The 18,089-nt window shown below is 40.8% G+C and overlaps 1 protein-coding gene across 5 annotated transcripts in view; it reads left to right on the top strand.

Moving 5' to 3' along the window:
• mam (neurogenic protein mastermind) overlaps positions 1–18,089 on the top strand; it is a 170,348-nt gene that overhangs the window by 101,321 nt on the left and 50,938 nt on the right. For 3 of the 5 annotated variants that reach the window (XM_085487536.1, XM_085487539.1, XM_085487538.1), the window contains one exon: positions 14,549–16,300. In XM_085487536.1, the coding sequence (XP_085343662.1) occupies positions 14,549–16,300 (1,752 nt within the window). The remainder of the gene's footprint in view (positions 1–14,548; positions 16,301–18,089) is intronic. The other 2 variants (XM_085487537.1, XM_085487540.1) reach the window with 1 other exon arrangement.

Raw genomic sequence — 18,089 nt, 5'->3', positions numbered from 1 at the left:
CTCCCAATTAAATTCATGGTTCAATAATCTATGTTCCGATATGACTGATAATTGTGACGCGTTTCTTTTTATGTTGCTGCGATGTTCTTTCATCCTAGTTTTCAACAATCTACCCGTCTGCTCTACATACGACGCATCACAATCCATACAATCAATTTTATAAACTACATTATTATGGAGTTCCCTTGGTAACGTATCCTTGTGTACTTTGATGAATTTACGGAGACTGTTAATTGCTGTATAGGATGGAATGACATCCAAATCACGTGTAATGTCCTCGATTCTCTTTGATACATTATTAACGCGTCACATTAATCAGTCATATCGGAACATAGATTATTGAACCATGAATTTAATTGGGAGGATGTAAAAGTCTTGGACGAGGAGCCTTTTTTAGGTAAACGTTTGATATCCGAAATGATCCACATAAAGCGTCAGAAGAATAGTTTAAATTTACATAGCGACACCGACAAATTAAACGAGAATTTTGATCTGTTAATTGAAAAATTTACCAAAATCTAGCTTTGTGATTATACATAACCGGATTTTTTCGTTAGACCTTTGACATGAGTGCCGATAAGTATTAGTTGTTTTTATTTTTATTTTCATATTTTATTTTTATATTTGTTTTTTTTTTTTTTGCGTATATATGTATCGACTGTGTCGAGGTAGAATACCGCACAGTCGTTAGAGTGATGTGTCACGTGTAGCATCGTCTTCTCTCTGTTTTTGCTGTCGGGGTGAGTGTTCTTCCCGGTTTTTAATTTATAATTCTTGGGGATCTTACATGTTTAATTTATACTATGTTGATTAGTGTTGGTAAGGGAGTCACTGCTCTGCTTCCTTCCTGACGATGGTCACCGTTAGGGAGACACTCCGACGGCCGGACGGTTCGAATAGGGAGGAGAATGATATTTAATTTATTTGCGGATTGTATGTATACGAGTTTTATAATTTTCTGATTGTACCGATTATCTTTTATTTTTTTTTTTGTTTCTTTGTATTTTGCAGCTACTGAAGAAGACCCGAAGTGGGTCGAAACGTTTAGAATTTAATAAATGAGTTTGACTTGAGATCTCATTTTAATTTATTAATTTTGTGCATGTCATCCGCACAGGCTCCGATTGCCGTCGAGATTTTAAAAGATGTGAAATCTTGACATTTTGCGCAGTATCGCGAATTCGTTCATATACTTACGTTCTTTCCGAAAGCTCGGGATCGCAGGCGTATAAGTCGGCGCGCTGTTTGTTCAATAACCAATTCGAGACGGCCGGAGAACGAAAGAGCAGGCGGCGAGTTGCGCCGCACCGGGGTGCTGCTGAAATATTTTGCACGAAAGCTCTCTCTCGCAACGACGTCGGGCGTCGGTGTCCCGAGCTTGCAGCAAGTTCCAGAATTTATCGTCACGGTGAAAAGCGCCGCGCCGCAGTCTCTCTCTCGTGCGGCGCGGCGCTTGCAGCCTCCCGATCGATCTCCGCTTCGTTTCTGGCTCTCGCGCGCTTTTTTCTCTCCTCTTCTTGGCGACTCTCCGAAAAATCGTGCGCCTGCCTCTGCCGCGCGGCTGAATTCAGACACATGAAAAAGTTGGCTAATTTAATTAAACTCTACTCTAATTAATGGCGCGAATTAATGGAGGGCCAAAGATTCGCGTCGGGACAATTTATTTCTCCGACTGCAATTTTAATATACCTTTACAATGAATTACATTAGTCGTGAATCAAAGTAAAAGATTGTTTAATGAGTCGTTCAGGAATATATGGAGAATAAATATATTTAGGCTGAAATATGTGAAATGAATAATTTTTTCGTCGTCGGCCGCGACATGTCTTATCGAGCGATTTTGCAAAGAGGGGCCAACGCAACGTGATATTATACCGTGACTAGACGTGCAGCGCGATGTATTTGAGACACTCGGATAAGTAAAGCGGGAGGGGGACATATTCGAGCGCTTAATACCGTAATGTGCACGCAATCGACGATGCACCATAGGGCGAATTACACGTAAAAACTTGTCGCGTGCGTGTCGCAAGTGAACGTTTCCCACGCACGTGGTGAATTATTTCGCGAATTTTTCCGCCATTACGTGTGCATTATCGGCGTGCATTGCCATCGTATTATACGTAGAGCGTTTGTGGTCATATTATGATCGATGAGGACGTAATTAAAAAAAATTACATAATATAAGAATAAGAAATACAGAATGTTATTTTCGTTAGAAATGACGCGCGAAGTCGAGAAGTAATTTATATCTTGTACAAATAAAATCTGACCGATTTGTCACGATTCGCCATGTGTATACATACACAATGTATCTGGCCCGAAATCAATGTTTGCCGATGGTTGAGAGTAGAATCGTATCATCGACGAATAATATTTCGTGACAGAGATGATATCACCTTGTCAGGCTTGTATCAGTATTTTTGCGAGTAGAGAATCCAGGAAAATCCTTGAAACAAAGTTTCGTTATTTAGATTTCATCCGGACGATTGATTGTTCTTACGCGCTGCATTGTTATTCTTGTTGTCGATTCTTATATTCGAAGTTTGCTCGTTATACTCGTGTTAAATTTAGAATTAATCGTTTTTTTTCTATTATTATTAAAAACGACACTGGAAAAACGGCACACTGTTGAAAAGGACAACAGCATCGTCAACGGCGTAGATACGCGTGATGACGAGCGCGTGACAGCGCAATAAATAAGCAATTACCGACAAGTACGACAAGATTGCGTAATGCTACTTCTTTTTCTTCTCTCTCTCTCTCTCTCTCTCTCTCTTTTTATCTGCTACCCCTTCCTAGAGTCAGTGCGCATACCTCTTTTCCTCTCTTAGCGGCAGAGGTGATACGCGACGTTGACAATGAATGCAGCCAGCTAATGCGGACATAAGAAAGGAGCTTACCTCTTGTTGAGCGTTGTATAATATACGAATCGCGTAAGAAATGCGCGATACGAGTAAAACGCGAAAAGTTTTATCTTTTCCCTTACGTATTATGAACGTTGGTGCGTTTGAAGATTACCGAAAAATATGAAAATCTTGTTATTATTTTTCAAAAAAGAAGTAGATAATTTTTTATACATTTTTTCAGCTTAACAAATAATTTTTAGACACATTTAATTGTATCAGAAAAAAAATGTTGAACGCATATAAAGAATGGCATCAAAATCTTTGAAACGCTCTCATGATTTTCAGCCTTTTTTTTCTGCTTGGAAATCACAAAATTAAATTGTCATTGTTTAAATTATTTAATGCATCCGATATTTTAACATTTACGCAAATGCAGTTTTCAAATTAATCGACGACACGAAATAATTGAATTGAATTTTATCAAATCAATCTTGTGTGTTACGTGTTAGAGAATTTCAAGAAATTCAACGAAACACGGTTGGTCCGCGAAGAATTTTGGATCGATATGTAGCCTCGAGGAGAACATGGTATATATAGATTGTCACCGAGACGGCGATTTCGTTGTGATAAGATCGAGTCGACCCGAGCGAGGTTTCGCGTATCACGTTTATGGCACTTAGGCGCGTTACGATCACGTGATTCCGGTGTGTCTGGCTCCGTGAAATTTGTAATTATAATTACTCGAATTTACATGTCAAGGGACGACGTCGATGGGTTTGTGTGCTGTGCCATATCGCGGTGAACCGCGTAGTACGCATTCTCGTTCGTGTCTTAACAGATCCATTTTAAAAATATCCTTTTGCTAACAATACATCGTTGAACGATATGCTAGCTTTTATAAGTATTCAAAATATTTCTGTTCTCTGTAACGCGGATGGCCAAACAGCTTTTTCGTTAGAATTTTAATGTTCTTTTTTATTTTAAAGCTAATACATAAATATTTTATGTGAAATCATTGTAGTGATATAATTGTATATTTATATAATTTTTATATTTTTGTCAAATATTAATTAATAAGAAGGAAATTTATTAGATTTAGCGAAGCGATCTGTGAAATAAAAGTTGATAACTTCTTTTTTATAAATAGTTAAAATGTGCATTACGAGAAAATACTAGTATAATCTTTTGTTCCATATGCACATTTTTTATTCATGTTTCTCATACTAGTAGTATTTCATTTTCACATGTTTGATAAAGAATATTTGTTTATTTGCAAAAACCGAAATAATAAAATAATGTACAAAGAGAGAAAAATAATTTTCAATGCATTTTATGCTGTTAAATAGTTAAATCTAGCTATATAGTTTTTATTTCAAAATATACAAATGAAAAAATATATGAAATTAAATGCAGTTTTTTATCTTTCTATTTTATATATTTTTTAGTGTGATTCTGATCTTTCTATATATATGCACATATCTCTTTTGTATATTTGCGATTTACGGAATCAAGATAAATGTTCAGAATTCCTGCGAACACACATAAAGTTTTTACTGACTTTTATTTCGACTACTCGTAAAATACACACACACATAATATATTGCAATTTTTAAAACTTAGTAGGAAGCAATAGATTATCACATTTGGTACTTAAAGAGAAAAAAGAAATAAGTTCAATCATATACAAAATGCTGCGACTTGACTCTCTCGGCTGTCGGCTTCATTCTTGGTCATGAAATCAGGTTTCTCCATCAGTTGGCGACACCATTGCGTAAAATATTGCAGTCGGTGGTGGGGTTTAGTCTCGCGCAAGACATGCAGCGCGATAGACGTATGGAGATGCGTGAGTTTGGAAGGCAGGTATTTGATGGAAGATTCTATTTTTTTGTTCGCATTTTTTAAAGATTTAAATATTGAACTTTTATGCATTGCATAATTAATATATTTTTATGCAGGCATTATAGTTTTTAATAGTTTATTCTCAAAGAATATGATAACTTTGCTTCGCAAGCGTAATTAAAATATATTTAATTAGATCAAACGAAATAAAAAAATTTACATATTTATAACAACGATATTGGTGTTTCGATTAAATGTATTGCGTCTTAATAATAAATTTTTTATTATTAGAAAATATTAAATATTTTCTATTATAAGACGTCGTACCAAAATAGTGACGCTCTTTGAGTCTCTCTGAATCTAATTATTTTATCCCCGAGAAAGCGAAACTTTCGGCAATCACGAGTTTTTCCGCCCACGTTTTTCACGAGCGTCATCCAACTTGTCGTCTAAAAGTAACCAGCGTTTGTATTCGTGCCGTGTCTAAATATGGTTTTGCGGGAATCAGAGATGCACCCTTACGTGATCTTTAATCGACCTTATATCCTAGAACGTTGCGAGGAAGGAAACGTTTCATGTCGTCTCTCTCTTAGACTCTTACAGAGATCCTCGTACGCTTTGTAGGCTACAATAAACTCGCCCAAGGACAAAGGTTACGAAAAAAGGAATTAGGACAAAAAGTTTCATTCGACGATCCTCCTGATGCGCATTTTGCGCGACGACCTGCAGCTTTCACAGTTGGATTTTCTTTATTTCAATTCGCTGAACTATATTGTTTACCAATATAAGAGTTTTAACAAGGCTCTGTAATATAAATATAAATTTAACGTATAAGACGGGCAACAAGAGCCAAATCGCGGATGACAATGCGTTATCCTAACGAAACTAAATAATTTTCCGTTAGAATTAAATACCGGTGCACAAGGCACCAAATTTTATTCGGATCTATATTTTTCGGATCTATATTTTTCTCTTGCATTCATTTATTTATATTCCGTAGGGGGGTTAAAGGGGGTATTGAAATTAAATCTCAAATATGAGATTATTTCATATTTTAAAATCTTGGCCGTGTCCAAGTAAAATTTGGTGCCTTGTGCACCGGTATTTAATTCTAACGGAAAATTATTTAGTTTCGTTAGGATAACGCATTGTCATCCGCGATTTGGCTCTTGTTGCCCGTCTTATACGTTAAATTTATATTTATATTGTTTACATTTTGTTAATTCTTCTATCATACATTTAATATATATAATTTTTTATATAATGATTTTTCTTCATCTCGTATCTTATTTTTAATAAAATTTTAATTGTAAGACTTAAATTATATTTACTATGCTTTTTTTTTTTACAAATAACATTAAGTATTCAGTTTTTTATTTATATTAGTTTTTTTTCATAATTTTTATCATAAATATCGGAGATCTTATTTAATCAGTAAAATGTTATGATTTATTTAAGTTCAAGTAGAATTTAACGAAGTGTCGAGCGAAATTTATATTACAGAATTTATCTCACAGCACTTGATATCGAAATAATTTAATATAATATATAACATATAATAATAACATTCATTAAAGGACGATTAATCTTAGTTAATCAAAGAAATCGCAGGCGAAAAAGAAATAACCGCATTTTGTGGCACACCCACATATAATGGTATCATCATGTTGGGAAAGGAAGGTACTTATGTAGAACAAATTACTTTGGTTTATGGCTATGTAATTGTGCGGTAATAATTAACAATTAAAATTGTCATTGGAGAGAGAATGTCATTGGAGGGAAACGTCATCTCTCGTTGCGATCACATGGTGTTCGGTGACTATAAAAAAAATAACGATTGTCACGAGAGGAAACTCTCCGAGGACTTTCGTAATGAAGTTGTATCAATAATACAGAACTGTAATAAACTTCGGTATACCGGCGGTAGGGCGTTGCCACACCCTATTAATCGCACTGTTTCCACCACAATTACGTCGTGGCATCTATTCCTTTGTACGTCCCTGGATTAATGCGATACTCGCGGGAGTCGAGAGCAAGGCGCGACAGACTTCGTGGTTGTAACTACTCCTTATAGGAACACAATTTTTCGTAATGCGAAATGTTACTTCGATCTAAGAAGACATAAATATATGCTTGCAGACTTATTTCGGATATTTTTCTTATATAATATTAATTTTAATTGCGTAACTAGAGACGTGTAAAGAATAAAAAATAATTGTAGCAAAATCATATAAAATTTGCCGTGAAAATCTGTCTGAAAATCATTTTTCTCGCGCATTTTTTGAACAATCTGATCTGATTTTTTTTTTCTCAAAATAAGATAGTGCTTTGTTGAGTCGTTTATTCTCGCGCTATATTGTGTATACGCTAACTCGACGATATATCGTAATCAGGAGCGAACCAAGCGCTGCCATAGTGCATACGTGGCGCTACGTGTCCTCGTTTACATAAACATCGTCGGTGATACAACGACGGTCCGGTTGATCGCAAGGCAGATGGACGGACGGTTCGCAGAAAACTAGGAGGACGCGGCGGCGAGTAGTAGTTGACATATTGTCGCAGCAAAGCATCACTCTCATCGTCACGTTGTGCAACATCGTCGTATTTGTAATACGCTGCGTATATTATTACTGCGTTCTGCGTCTCATCTATAGACACACTTTCTAGAGTAGGTCGTATACTATTCTGATAATTTCGTAACTCTGCGTGTTGGAAGATTAGTATATGTATTCTCTGTTGAAAAAAAATCATATACCATTTTCTCGAGACAATTATGAACGTTTATGATTCGAGTAGAATTTTTGTTTTTACGACATAATGCGATTTTCATAGAATCGGATAAATTTCTGCATGAAATATTAATATTTTTTTCGCTTAATTTATCTCGCGCACATGCGATTATTTCGCGTATAAAATTCATTTCCATTCGTCAGTGCGAATATTTTTTAAGCGGTTCAATGCGCCGCGATTACACACATACACACGCACATTTGTGCACACACGCGTGCATACGTATATAAAATCCACGTTATTGCAGCTGATTATTGAAATACGCGAGCGGGCAACAACACACGAGCGTCGCGTAAAGTGGCGCCTGACGCCGACGTGGTTTGAAAGCGCGTGATTCTTTAAAACAGGCGTGACAGTTTGAACCGCTCGGCCGACAAAATGTGTGCGCAACGAGTTACAGCAATAACGATTATTCAAAAGCGCGCTCGCGCGCGCACGCGTGCATGTGCGCTGTCCGTGCGCTATGGGGGTAAATGCGGCGCAATGGGGAATACATTTTTCTTTTGAAAGCCGATGCGTCGGATCGCGTACGGTGGCGGGCCGCGCCGCATCGACGCATTTACATTTGCACGGATGAATATCGTAATTGCATCTGTAATCGCGTGCGTGGATATGCCCCTTTCCACTGTGATGCATCTCGCTTCCTCTTTATCGGTCTCTCTCTTTCTCTCTCTCTCTCTCTGTCTCCCGCGCACATTCACGGCGAAAAAATCGCTTTCGCATCGACGGTGAAATACCGTCCGCCATTATACTGCGAGTCAATTTTACTCTTTTTCCCGGCAGAGCATGGATTTTCGGGCCGAAATTAAATCATTTCGCGTTGTCGTTACGCCGGGATGAGAGAGAAGCGCCCGGTGATGATTAACAATGGTCGAGCGAAAGTCTGTCGACCGCTAAAATTTGTCAGAAACACGCGCGCCGAAAAGTCGCAAAATCCAATCGCAGAATTGCAATCGCGCGCGTAATTCGCGGACAAACAGCGAGAAATCGTACATTATTTTTTTTTAATGCCGGAATCAAGTGGAATTCTCGCGCGCAATTGCTGAGCGAGGCAAAGAGTGATCAGAGGATAGAAAAATAAATAAATGCTTTATAAAAAGACACAAGTAATTACACACAGCGATTGCGATTTCGTGCAAGGGGGGAAGAAAGAAGAGAGAGAGGGTGATCTGAATAAATTGTACGCGATAGCTTATCCTGGAAACGGCGATTACATAAACACGTCGTTGCACAAGAAGCGGTAAGTGCCTATCAGTTGGCAGATTACGATTATTCTCGTGTGCCAATTCACTCGGTATAGAGACATATAACTCGTGTAATTGAAAATCTTTTCGGAGTACTTCTTATTAAACACTTCTTACACATGTATTATTTTCTTTATTATTATTATTATTATTATATATAATGTACTTTCAACTCCTTCCTGTTACAATTTTATTAATGCGCCTCGAATTAATTATAGTATCAGAAACAATGCGTGCTTCTCTTTTCGCAGACACGTATTATCTGCTTATCTCTAAATAAACCGAAAATCACGAGATCCGCAGAAAGTTTGACAGACCCCTTCCGTTCAGGGCCTCGCGGGCTTATCGGGAGTGAAAACGCGGAAGCGATAAACGCGCGTGCACGCGGAGCAAAAGAGTTTCGAGCGTGAACAGCGGGGGTGGAGGAAAGAAGGGAGAGAGGAAGGTTGGGAACGGTCGGTCGTGAGGTGGTCGCGTATCACGAAACGTCATTCTCGCCGGCTGATATTTAGGTCGTGTTAACAGTCGCGACGCGACTGGCGGGAGCGTTGTTAACGAAATGTAACACTCAATAGAGACCGGTGTATCCGCCCACACACGTATACATGTACACACGAGCGCGTTCCTCGCATACACGTCAAGGTTAGTGACACGCTCTTATCTGGAGGCATTACTGACGCGCCGCGAGTGCCAAGATCCACCACTCACGATGCCCGATTTGTCACCGTCGACGGTGCCTCTGTATATCGCAAAGCACTGGGAAAAGAATCTGAAATGGCAAATAATAAAGTTTCTTTAGAGTATACTTGACGTACGAACGCGTACTTAAATTGCACTTAAACATACGTTGAGCTAGAAGAGCTCGAAAATTCTTTTGTTCTACGTGCTCGAGAATCTTATAGTAAAAAAAAAAAATTTAAGTGAATAATGATTAAGATTGTTCACTGCTCGTGTTAATTTATGACATTGTTATTCAAGCTGATTAATACGACAATAATTATAGATACGCTCATTTTATCATATAATTGCGAAACATCTATTTTCGATAACATCGGAAAAGCAAATATGGAATCAAAGTGTCGGATATATTTCTTTTATGAATTTCAAATGAAGTCTATTGACGGAAAAGTAGATCTTATTTATTGCGATTAACAACGGGAGAGAATAAAAGTATCTGTAAAGAAATTGCGGAATATAATGACAATAACGTGACACGAATTCGAGATACCAATTCCAGACGCCTGACTCACTCATTCGCAACTTAATCGTGGCGCAACATGCTACCTATTATGTACGAAGCAAGTGGCGGATGTTAAGAAGGGGCCTAGCATCTTCGAAACGCTTTATAGACGTGTCGGTTTCACGAATTAAGCCGGCCTTTTCGTGCTCTGAGCGTCCGCATTCGTTCTGGCTGTTACACGACTCCTAATAACGCGATTGCCAATTAACGAGTGCAATGTTCGAGGAACGAGAACACGTGTATGATACACGTTGTGATATCAAGAGATATCTACGAAGAAACTTTTATTAAAAATTGACAGAAAACGCACGCAGAGTTACAATATTAAAATACCCGAACTGCTCTTTCTCCAAGTCTTAGGGTCAATTTCACCACCAATCTCGGTTGGCTCCGGTTAAACTATATTTTTGTCTCTTTTCAAATACGTTCTTTTAAAAAGAGACAAAGGTATATTTTAACCGGAGGTTGAGGTTGACCGAGGTTGGTGAAATTGGCTCTTAGTCGTGTTCTCTTGATATTACGCAAATATCGCGAGCAAGGAATGCAGAAACGTGTAACAGCGTATGCAGAACACTATTATATAGCAAAACTCGCGTTCGTCCCCCGAATTTGGAGCTGCGCGCTCAGAGTAGCGTAAGAATTAATTCAATCGTGTTACATTCGCGCCCGCGTTACTCGTCACGTTTGACAAACGACAGTGGCGGAGTGCAATGCCTCGCTCGTAGGGTGTAACGATACAGAACTTTAGTTCTAATGCGGCGCATGAGCGTACCTAAGCTAGGTTCGCACGGAGCGCACACTGAATTGACGCGTACACCGCGAAACATTATTTCCGGACGAAGTGGCACATAACGCATTGGGCCCCCGAGTTTACCAAACTCGTATCCGGGCGCACAGTCTGTAGGATCATTAACCGATTTCGCCGGGGAAAGAAGATGAGGAATAGGAAAGTCGCGTCTCGTGAAGCGTACGTATTGACCTTTGTAAGGTTGATCATCAGATCCTCTCGCATTTACAAAATATGTAACAAATTAATAGAGTTCTGGATGACCTATCGAAAGTTGTTGATCGATTTTAGAGAGTTCCGGCATTTAAAATAATAAAAAAGTTATTTGAAAAATCGAGGAACTAACTTCGCAACTTGTCTCATTTTATATAAAAATTGCATTTTTTTTAATTCTGAGAATATTTAAAATAATATACTTTTAAATTATTTTTGTTAAAATTGAAAATGTTAGGATTTTAAAGAGGAAAATCCAGAAATCGAGTAATCTTTATTTTGAAAATGTCGGACTTATTTCATAGAGCTCACGCATGCTTCCACTTTCAAACCAGTTAATTCTGTTTTTCGACGATTTATTCATTTTTTGTGATTGCATATTAATTTCTGATCATTGAATAATCGACTAATTGGCTGTACGCAAGTTCGTCAGCCATGAGAAGAGTGAATCGTACGAATTGATTTCGCGGAAAAAGAAATAAATCCTTATTTGTGATCAAAATATTATTGTTATTCGCGACAACAAGTTTGTTGTTTTGCGAAATTCGAGATAATACAAAATAAAATATATTGAGAATCTCGAGATAAGATAGTATAATGCAATGTGTTTGCGAATAAAGTCCATAAAAGTCAATTAGCTGAATAATAATGTAATGTAATAATCATGTAAAGTCACGTTTATATTAGTTTATATTTATATAAATTTTTGAAGATGTGCAAAGGAAATAAACATAAGTAAAAATTTTCTTTCTTTTTTTAAAAATGAAAACATCGATCAGAAAATTGTCTTGTATTCAACAGATTTCTTCTCTTGTATTATAAAGAAATAATCAGAAAAAATCGAATGTCACAATTTCAGCATAAAAACGCATTTTTGCAATTTTATGTCTCCACGAATAAAAGCATACATATATTGTTTATTATTATCGTTAACGTGCATTTTGACACGAATAGCATTTTATTAATTCACCGTAAACGTACTCCTTTGACCAGCGTCGAATCAGAAGGAGGGAAGGTTTCGCGCAACTCGAAGAAAGTAATTAGTTCGACGAAATTCGGAAGCACAGTTTAAAGTATTTTTTTACTCGCAGCCGCGGAGAAGCGCGATGCGCGAAAGAAGAAAGAGAAGGAAGGAGAGGGAAAGAAGAGGAGTGCAATATTGACGCGAACGGGGATTCAGATACGCCGTTATCTGCCAACCCCCGACACACGCTTTTCGTCCTGTGAAATTGCTCCGCGAGAGCTTTTACGGACCTTTTTCCAGCGTTTCGCTGTATCCACATTGCTCACGTGCAATCAACGCGTGTCGACCTCTGCCCCTGATATATAATATCATACGATCGGATGCGTGTGATGGATGTGTGCAACACACAATTCATGCTAAAACTTATTGAACTGAATAAGAAACGGACCTTGAAAATATATAAGCACGAAATGAGGTGAAGCTCAATCCGTATTTTATATTAATAATTATTAACGCGTGTCTGGAAATCTAATAATTTTTCAACACGACGCAAAAGTCGTCGTTTCGACGATGGCAATCGGGATTGTACTCGCTGCGTTTCTTCTTAATATGAATCTTAGATTTCGGGGGAAAGTTCGGTTTTCTTTACGCCTACTATAACGTGCTTCATTCCGCGGAACGTAAAAGGGGAGGACGGGTTGCCGGGTATTGAAGAAGGACACCTTTACGGTGGAGCATGATGCTGGTCCTGCGATTGGCGGGAGGATGCTGCGGGTAGAGAAGGCTGACGGAATATCGTATTACATCTCTGCGAAAGACGCGGGATTATTCGAGTTAGGGTCTCGCGAGGGATGAAACGGAGGGAAGAAAACTGCGAGGCGAGGCGAAGAGGAGAAAGCATAGGGAAACGTAGAGCAAGCAGCCGATTCTCTATTAGAGGGTAATACGTATTATCGATTTTTTGGGATGAAAACGGTAGGTTATCCCGGTTCAAATCATGACAAATGTAGAGATATACACCGACGCGCGCGCAACCGTGCACTCTCCGTCGTGTGGGTTCGTCGGTTGAAGCGCTTCTCGCGACCGCACCCTGGAAAAACTTTTTCCAATCTCTCTTCGCCTTCCCCTTCCCCCATCACCTCCTCCGCTGCCGTGAATTTGTTTGCCCGGTCGAAAAACAGGGTCGTCGACTTGGAGATCTCGCAGAAATCCCCGCCGACGAGGAGTAGCTCGTGCCTAAGCGGATTCCTAAGTCTTTCTCGAATCTAGCAGATAATTGCTTCGAGTTTTCTATCGTATTTTAATTATTCGAGATAGCACAATTAGTTAGTAAATCGTTAGCGCCAAGTTTCGAGATTTATATCGCGTGTTTCTCAAGTTGATTCCATTAAATTTTTTTAATTTATAAAATTTGCAGAAAATGAATATATCTATTGTTTTGGTAACACACTAGACCAAAGAATAAAAATTTAACATGTTATTAAATTAATAATTAATGATTATGTTTATTCAGTAAATAGTAATTAGGAATATGGAAATAATCCGGATTAAGTTTTATTATTGATTATGATTAAGTTACAAATTATTCAATAAAAATATATGAATACAATTTTGGATTATGTGATCGATTTGAAATAGATTTACTAACATAAAATGTAATAACATTTTATCCAACGTCTTTTATATATGTTTTATTCTATATATGATTACCGTTTAGTAATTAACGATTAATAATTAAACTCGAGAGGATTATGTAATTAATGATTATTATATTCCCTTTATTAATTAATCAAAAATAATTAATCATTCTCCAGCACTAATAAAAACGTGTAGGTGCGAAATGGGTTGTAAACATATTTTAGAACATCATTTATACTATATAACATTATACAAAAAAATTGTCTGCATATATATATAAAATATATGAAGAATTTGATTGCGTGCGATCGATTAGAGCTACTTGGGTCGACCGTAGAATACCTCGCATAGAATCACGTGCCATCCGTCTTTCGATTCGGGAGACGATTCGCTCGTCGCAAAATTTATGAGTTGTCAGATTCCGACTCCCCACGAAACAAAACGGCCCGTCGCGGGCGGCCGTCGGCGATCCGTACAAAGACAGCGGCTGAAAAAGCGTCGCGAGTATTGACAGGTACGGTGAGAAACTACCCGAGTTAATCGCAGAAAAAGCTATGGAGTCGGCGACGAGCTAAATACCTCGGTTCGCTCGTATCGAGCAATCGAGAGTAGAAAAAGCGGCTGTCTTCGAAACAAGACCAGTCGCTGTTTTCTCGCCAAAGTTTGCGACGATTAGTGTACTATAACAACGAAGAAAAAGCGAAACAATAATACTGTGCAATTAATTTAAAAAAATTAGAAGAATAATACAACGTATCTCTTGAAAATTATATGTATCGTGGGCAGATTAAGTTATATAATTCCTTGAATTTTTTTCTCCATACCATTTGGTGCGATTATTCACGAGCACTAGCGGTTTCATGCTTAGTTTTTATTCCAGGATCAACGACGAATTTTTTTAAATTTGCAAGGGAGATTTCAACCCTCTCTCTTCTCGCCCCCAAGTATCCGCTAGTGTCACGAGCATATCCTGTCTTCTCGTTTCAGCAGCAGAAATACCTCAAGAGGACGGCCGAGGATTTGGAGCCTGCCGGTGCTAGCGGCGATGGCAGCTTCGGCGAGCCGCCGGTCAAGCTGCAGTGCACGCAGGGGCAGCATCAGCACCAGCAGGGTCCAGGGGCTGGTGGTGGCGGCGGACCCCATCACGGCCACGGCCAGCATCAGCCGGGGAACGGTGCAAACTCGACAGGCCCGACGCCCGGCGGCGGAAGTGGTACCGGTGGCGGTGACGAGAGCCTCAAGTTCCAAGTGCAGATTGTCCAGCAGCTAGAATTCACGACCTCGGCGGCGAATAACTCTCAGGCGCAGCAGATCTCGACAAACGTAACAGTGAAAGCGCTGACAAACGCGTCTGTCAAGAGCGATCTTCTGAACGCGTCCTCCTCCCCGAAGCCCGGGACGGATACTACCGCGTCCGCTGCATCCAGGCCGCAGACCGGAAATGGTAACGGCCCCGGTGGTCCCGGTGGACCTGGTCCTGGCGCGGGTCTTGGAGGACCTGTTCCTGGCAACGCTGGCGGCAGCGGCGGGATTGGTTGCGTCGATATCGGTAACCTGGTGGAATGCAAGCAGGAACCCGATAACGAGTTTGTGGATCTAGAACAGTGCGCCGCCGCGTTGGAGAAGGATGTCGCGGCGAACGGCCTTCATGGGTTCTCCGAGTTTATAGGTGATGACACCAGCGATGAGATTATTGCGTCGGATGCGTTCAAGGATCTCATCTCTGAAATATCGGACTTTCATCCGGAGTTCATGAAGGACTTTGATTTCGAGGATAAAAGCGTCGACGCATTGGCGAACAACGCCGCGGTGGCGGCCGCGGCCGCCGCTGCTGTTGCGAATAACAACAACAATAGCAACAACAACAACAACAATAACAACGGGCTCCCGACGAATAACGGACAGATCAAGATCGAGGATGACAAGGATACGATACATCCGCAGCAGCAGCAGCACCCGAACAGCGCGAACAACGTCAATAGTAACAACGTCGGTAATAACAACAGCAACGCTATGCCGGCCAACTCGAGTCCGGGCACTCTCGCTTCCTCGCAATATTCACCCGTGCGACTCGCTTACACCGGACTGGACTTCAAATCAGAGATGAATCCCGCGGCCCAAACCCTCAAGCAGATGGCCGAGCAGCATCAACACAAGAGTCAACAACTGGGTCTGGGCGGATTCAATCCTACGGCTGCCGCAGCGGCTGCAGCGGCGCGAGGCCCCACAGCGAGGTCTCCCTACGCCGAATTTCCCCAGTTTGGTGGCGCGTCCGATTACCTCGGCAGTCCCGGCAGCACGGGCCCTACTGGCGGACAGAATCAGGCCGCGTCCACCGGGACCGGCTCGTATCACAAGAACAATGGTACGCCGACCTTCCAGAGTCAGCAGACGAACGACATGTTCGTCGGCTCGCAGACGCAATTTGCCGCGGCGGGTCTGACGGACATGAAAAGGCCTCAGCCAGCTACGACGGGCGGAAAACCCAGTATGCTCGGACCGACCGGTGGCTACAAGCAACAGTACTCGCCGTACGGTAGCCCGGGCTCGATGCCGAATCACGGCAGTCCGGGATACCCCATGCCACCCAGAGGATCCCAAGGTGGCGGACCGAATCAGACCGGCTCGCAAGGACCCTTCAATACGAACTCTACACCGCCGAGACCTCCTTCCGGACCTGGTACTTCCACCTTGCAGATCAATCAAGCGCAGCAACTGCACATCAGTAATCAGATCCAAGTAAGTGGAATGTCTTTTTTTTTTGCATGAAATCGATTCCTACAATCTCGATTTATTTTTATACGGAGAAGCTGTGCATAATTTTTGTTTAATTAAATAACCGCGAAATGATCTCGAAATGTTCTTATAATCATTTATTATCATTTATCGCCTTTTTGATTCTCAATTATCACAGAACGTGGATGAAACTTGCCGCGTTGAACTGCTCGAACGAAGCAGATTCCCTCGGATTAAACAAAGTTTCCTAACAAAAGTTATCCGCGCGTATATCTTCCTCGACTGAGATGGAATTCGTATCGAAGCTCCCAAGTTTCAACACACAGAGCGAAATTCCCTCTCGGTCAGCGGGACGCCAATCGCCGCTATCGCGGCAATCAAGACGGAGTAGCGCGAGGGTAGCGAAGCTATAGCCCCGAAGAGAAAGAGAGAGAGAGAGCTACTCGAGGCCGAGCGAGTGATATCTGTTGCGCCGCGATGACGCGTCTATTTTTGTCGGCGGCATCGCGGGGCGTCGTTGGTGACGGCGGCAGCGGCGACGTCGTCGTCGTCGTCGACGAAGGGGTGGTTGTCGGTCGTCGATGAAACGGGGGTAGGAGGGGGCGCCGGCGTCACGGGGGCGCCGCAACGCGCAACAAGTAGTCTCGTTTCTCCCGCCACCGTCGACGGGCTCCTCTTTATAAATTTTCCCTCTCGCCGGAGTCCACCCCTGCTCTCCCTCTCTCTTTCTCTCTCACTCTTTCTCCGCGCCGACGCTTCTGGACGCCAGGTGGGGGAGCGGAGGGGGTGGTTGCGCGCACAGCCGGCGTCGCGACGCCACCGCCACCGTCTGCTCGATTTAACCCGCGCCTGCAATCCGCGTCAATACGCTCCGGAGTGGTTAGTCGCGGGGCTGCGCTCGTGACAATACGCACGCGACACCGTCTCGTCACGCGACGAGCTCATCGGCAGCGAGATAGAGTCCAGCCACATCCCCCTCCGTTTATTCGTACAAAGGATTTCACCTGGACGGATGAAAAGAATCGCTCGTCGATGCGCAGAGAGCCGGCCCGATTCAATCCGCAACGTTAAACGATTTCAATGGATGCTCTCTGAATAACTGTCAATGGACGCATGTATTTATATATATATATATATATATATATATATATATATATATATATATAGATCCACGTGGACGTATATCTCTCGCATAAACAATGGAAATTAATTGTCAGGAACGCCGACGCGATATAATCGAGCTCGATATTATTCGTACAATCTGAAAATTACAATAACAATTTTTAATAACAATGATAAATTATTAAATTGAGGCCATGTGTAACGAGCAATACGATATTATTTTATTATTTAGAAGAAAATTCTTAATTTGAAATAATAATTACACAAACGTTTCGAGCTCTACTTGCTCCTCTTCAGTGCGCAAAAAAAATAGTGATAATAAATAACTCTTCTAAATAATAAAATAATATCGTATTGCTCGTTACACATGGTCTTAATTTAATAATTTATCATTGTTTTTATTGTCATACGAGCTTGAGCATTGGTATGTGATGGTTTGATTAGGTATTAATTTTGCATTAATTTTTAATAATAACGATATATACAATTTTGTAATGTACGATATTTGAATTTAGCGAGCAATTTCCAGAGTAATCACAGAATCCGCAAAAGATTCTCCGTTGAAACTCATATGGTCAGTCGCGCCGCGTTTTCTCTTTTACGTTGTGAATTCGAGGGCAACTTGCTGACCGAGAGAAAATCGGTGGTTCTCCGGCGCGAGATAGCCTCC

This window comes from Nylanderia fulva, unplaced genomic scaffold, assembly GCF_048542155.1.
Source record: "Nylanderia fulva isolate GAGA-0341 unplaced genomic scaffold, ASM4854215v1 Scaffold57, whole genome shotgun sequence".
Classification (NCBI taxonomy): domain Eukaryota; kingdom Metazoa; phylum Arthropoda; class Insecta; order Hymenoptera; family Formicidae; genus Nylanderia; species Nylanderia fulva.
The sequence above is the reverse complement of the archived record's forward strand: the minus strand, read 5'-3'. Positions and strand labels throughout refer to the sequence as shown.